At 45.6% G+C, this 3563-nt stretch overlaps 1 protein-coding gene across 1 annotated transcript in view; it reads left to right on the top strand.

Annotated features, from left to right (window-relative positions):
- Positions 1-2340: 2340 nt before the first annotated feature.
- slc6a5 (solute carrier family 6 member 5) overlaps positions 2341-3563 on the top strand; it is a 27734-nt gene continuing 26511 nt past the window's right edge. The window contains 1 exon segment of the mRNA XM_032518427.1: positions 2341-3397. Coding sequence (XP_032374318.1) covers positions 2915-3397 — 483 coding nt within the window. The 5' untranslated portion in view covers positions 2341-2914.

Here is a 3563-nt window from a genome sequence, read left to right as displayed (position 1 = left end):
CCCCCCGGAGTGGGTCCCTGCGTGTCCCGGGCCAACCACACTGATCCCAGATGTGACACTGCCTCAAACCTCCTCCGCTGTCGTAAAATCATCGTAGGTTAAAAAACAGGACATCTAGTAGGAAGCTGCGTTTAACGAGCCTGGAGAAAAACGCAAATGAGGATTTTGACTCAAAATAAAAAAATTTTTATGAAATTAACGTTATACTTTATGGATTGCAGCGTAATTATTTTAGCTATATGGCCTATTTATATGAACACATCAGTTACAGTAAATAGGTCAATGGTAGGAATATTATAAAAATGTAGACATTCCAACAGGCAATGGGTTTTCAGTATTATTATTATTGTTAGTATTATTATTATTATTATTATTGGTTGTCCTATGTTCTTAACATCTGTGCTATGTCCCGCCTGCCTTTATGGCCTGGAACAATAGCTAGCAAAACAACGTTGTCGCTAAGCAACTAACTAGTTATTTTCGTTAGCCCATTTATAATTGGACTGTCAAGTCTCAGATTAGCGTCCAATTGAAAGCCAGTCTGTTTGAATCGGCCAATCAACGGAGAGGGCTACACGAAATATTCCAAATATATTTCAATGTTGCTGCAAAGTGTCAAGATTAAACATGATATAGGCTACGAAATAAATGGCCTTTGCTTGTGTGCGTTTTGTGTTCAGCCCCAGCCCCGCTCCCTGTATGGAGGCCTAAACTGTTTATAATGACCCTTTTTTAATGCTATCCTCAACTAGTGAGACAAAACAGGTCGCTTGGGTCTTTTTTTGGTTTTAGGATAAATCACCACAAACAGGACTTGCATATGCGCCATCCGTTTAAAGGGAGACTTGGAGTGTGGTAATGCGCAATGCAGTGTTTTAGAATCTTAAAGCACCTTTTTCCCCTCCGCTGTCACTGCTTCCAGGCCAGGATCCAGTGGTTGGCTCCGGTTCCTCCTGACACACGTGATTTAAGAAAAAAAAAAAAGAGGCCTCCTTCTTGCGTAAGACTTTAACAAATGAGTAGCTTCATAAAGACCTCGCCTACTTTTTTTTCTTTTCTTTTTTTTTTTAACTTGATCAATGCTCCTATCGGTGACGCACACAGGAACGTATAGAGCCTGTAGCGTGCGTAAAACCCGCCAAGTGGAAAAACTATTTATAGTTTAGACCATTTATAGGACATAGTCTTTAACCGTTTATTTCACTTCTTCAACGTAAAAATATGTATGTAGGCCTATATTTATGGTATGCCTATAATGTGTATAAAGAATACCAGCCTGGACTTAAAATGACATAATGACATACTACAACATGAATAAACACGGGTAGGCCTACAACTAAAGCGCTTTTTGCTTCTATATAGTTTCTGCATTTTGCAACTGTTGATGTCGGATAAGAACAAAGTTTTTCTATAAAACCAACAATCTTATGAACTGGAAATGCCTCTTTCTTTGGAGTGGCTGCTGTAATTGTAACTGTGTCAAAGAAGCACAGTACACACATTATTAAGACCCGCGTGCACTCTGGTGTATTAGAGCTTCTCCAATAAAAGCCTAAACCTGGAAATCTTTATCCCAAACGAGCTGTGTGTGCTCGTACGGGATGTGTCCGTGTCTGTGTGTGTGTGAGCATCCTACACATCCCAAGAGACAAGTGTATTAATCAGTTTTGAAAGAGTGCGTCCAGCGCTCACGCATGCCCTGCGTAACCAGAACGCACACAATTCACGCGCCCACGCGCCCCCCTCGTCGTCTTGGCTCCGGTTGTCCCTTTAAAAATCCGAATCCAAGGCCAATGATTTATCAAACTCCTATTATCAAGAAAATGTCACTCGAAGGGCACCTTGCTCTGCACTGACGCAAACTCCGGTCTTTCCCACGGAGGTATAGAAAAGCTTTCCACTTGGAGCTTAGCGCGGCCACAACCAGTCCACTTCCAGTCCTCTCTTCGTCTTTTTAGAGCTGTTCCCAGCCTGCCTGCAGATATCTACGAAAAAAATGGTAAGTGTCCTGAAAGCACTTTCTTTACCTTTCCACCTGCAGTTTCATCTGTTTAATGAACTTGTTCTGAGCTGTTTTCATGTTCATTTCACACTTCTTTTTTAATGCATTTTGGCACGTCGCTGTTCCGGCGCTCTCCGTGGTGCTGAAATGCAGCTGCGGCTCCACATTGAAAACTTTTCTCTTTTTTCACTGTTACCAAATAGCATGCTTTTTTCTTTTTTTTTAATTTGGCAAAAGACTGTAATGGTGCTTTTCAGAAGCTTAAATGGAGAAACAAAAAGTTTAATTTTAGTCTAGCGTAGTCTATCGCTTTTCTTATTTTTTTGTGTATTTTTTCAATCGAAAGAGAAGCGATTACATCCAGGTGCAGTTATTTTCTTACTTATTAACAACAGAATTACGCATTAATCAATCTAAAGCTGTTGTTTTTTTTGAATGGACTCACACCACCTTTTTTCTAAACTGGAGGCTTTCCCGGTTGTTTCCCCCCCCCCTCAAAACTACATTTTAGGGAGTCATTTGTAATGCCGCCGCCCCGGGTCCGCTCCTAGCTGTAACACCGGTGATCTTGCATGCCTGCCGGGGACAGCGGAGCTGCCGAGAGACCCGCAGCAGCTTGTCTATTGCCCATAAAAATCAGTGGATGTGTGGCTGAATGACATGAGGGGGAAATGGGGCGTAAAATTAAAGAATCTTGCAGAAAGCGAGAACTGGAGAAGTCAAGCAACCCCCTCCCTCCTACACACTCTCACACACACGCACACACACACCCGGTAGACTGTGAGCTGAAACTATAGAACATAAAGAGAATAGAGCATTTTTAGACCCATATCAGAGATGGGCTGTAGCAGCATCACAGCTTCATGCTTTCTGCCGTTGTGTTGCCTTTTGTCTGGCTGATCTGTCCCTCCCATGTTCCAGGACTTCTCTGACCAGAGAGACATGGCCAAACAGCCGGCCAGCGCTCCCAGCAGCTACATCCCGGCGCAGCAGCCCGACGGACCTCCGGTGCTTACAACAAACAAACCGGACAACACGGCTGCGTGTCCGTCGGCCGCCCCTCACCATCAGCCAGCGGCTCAGCCGCAGCTCTCCTTCAACGAGGGCAAAACTTTTTGTCCCACGGAAAATAAACCGGGAGAACTGGACAGCAATAAAGCGTATGGGACGTTTAAAAGCGCCGCGCCCGCGGCCCCTGGATCCGCGGTGGTCAACTCGGCCTTCAGGAAGGATTCTGCCGGTTCGGCCCGCGGGGGGCCCGCCCAGTACAGCGACCCGCTCCGGGCCCCAGCAGAGCAGAACAACACCGCGGGCAACTGGACGACTATGAGCCAGACGACCATCATACTGGGAACAGATGGGAACACGTCTGTTCAGCCCGGCACCGTGGCGATGGTAAGTCTGCTAAATGAACCGTTTCCTTAACGGAGAGCGGCTGGTCTGAGAGCGGGGCGGCTGGAAGCAGGTGCGGTGTGGATGTTACCGTGTGTCGCTGATAAGAAAGCATTAGCCTACTGGATTAACCCGCTGCCTCCAAAACAGGGAAGGTGGACCCCCCCCC

This window comes from Etheostoma spectabile, chromosome 1 (genome assembly GCF_008692095.1).
Source record: "Etheostoma spectabile isolate EspeVRDwgs_2016 chromosome 1, UIUC_Espe_1.0, whole genome shotgun sequence".
Classification (NCBI taxonomy): Eukaryota; Metazoa; Chordata; class Actinopteri; order Perciformes; family Percidae; genus Etheostoma; species Etheostoma spectabile.
This window is presented reverse-complemented; position numbering and strand designations above follow the sequence as displayed.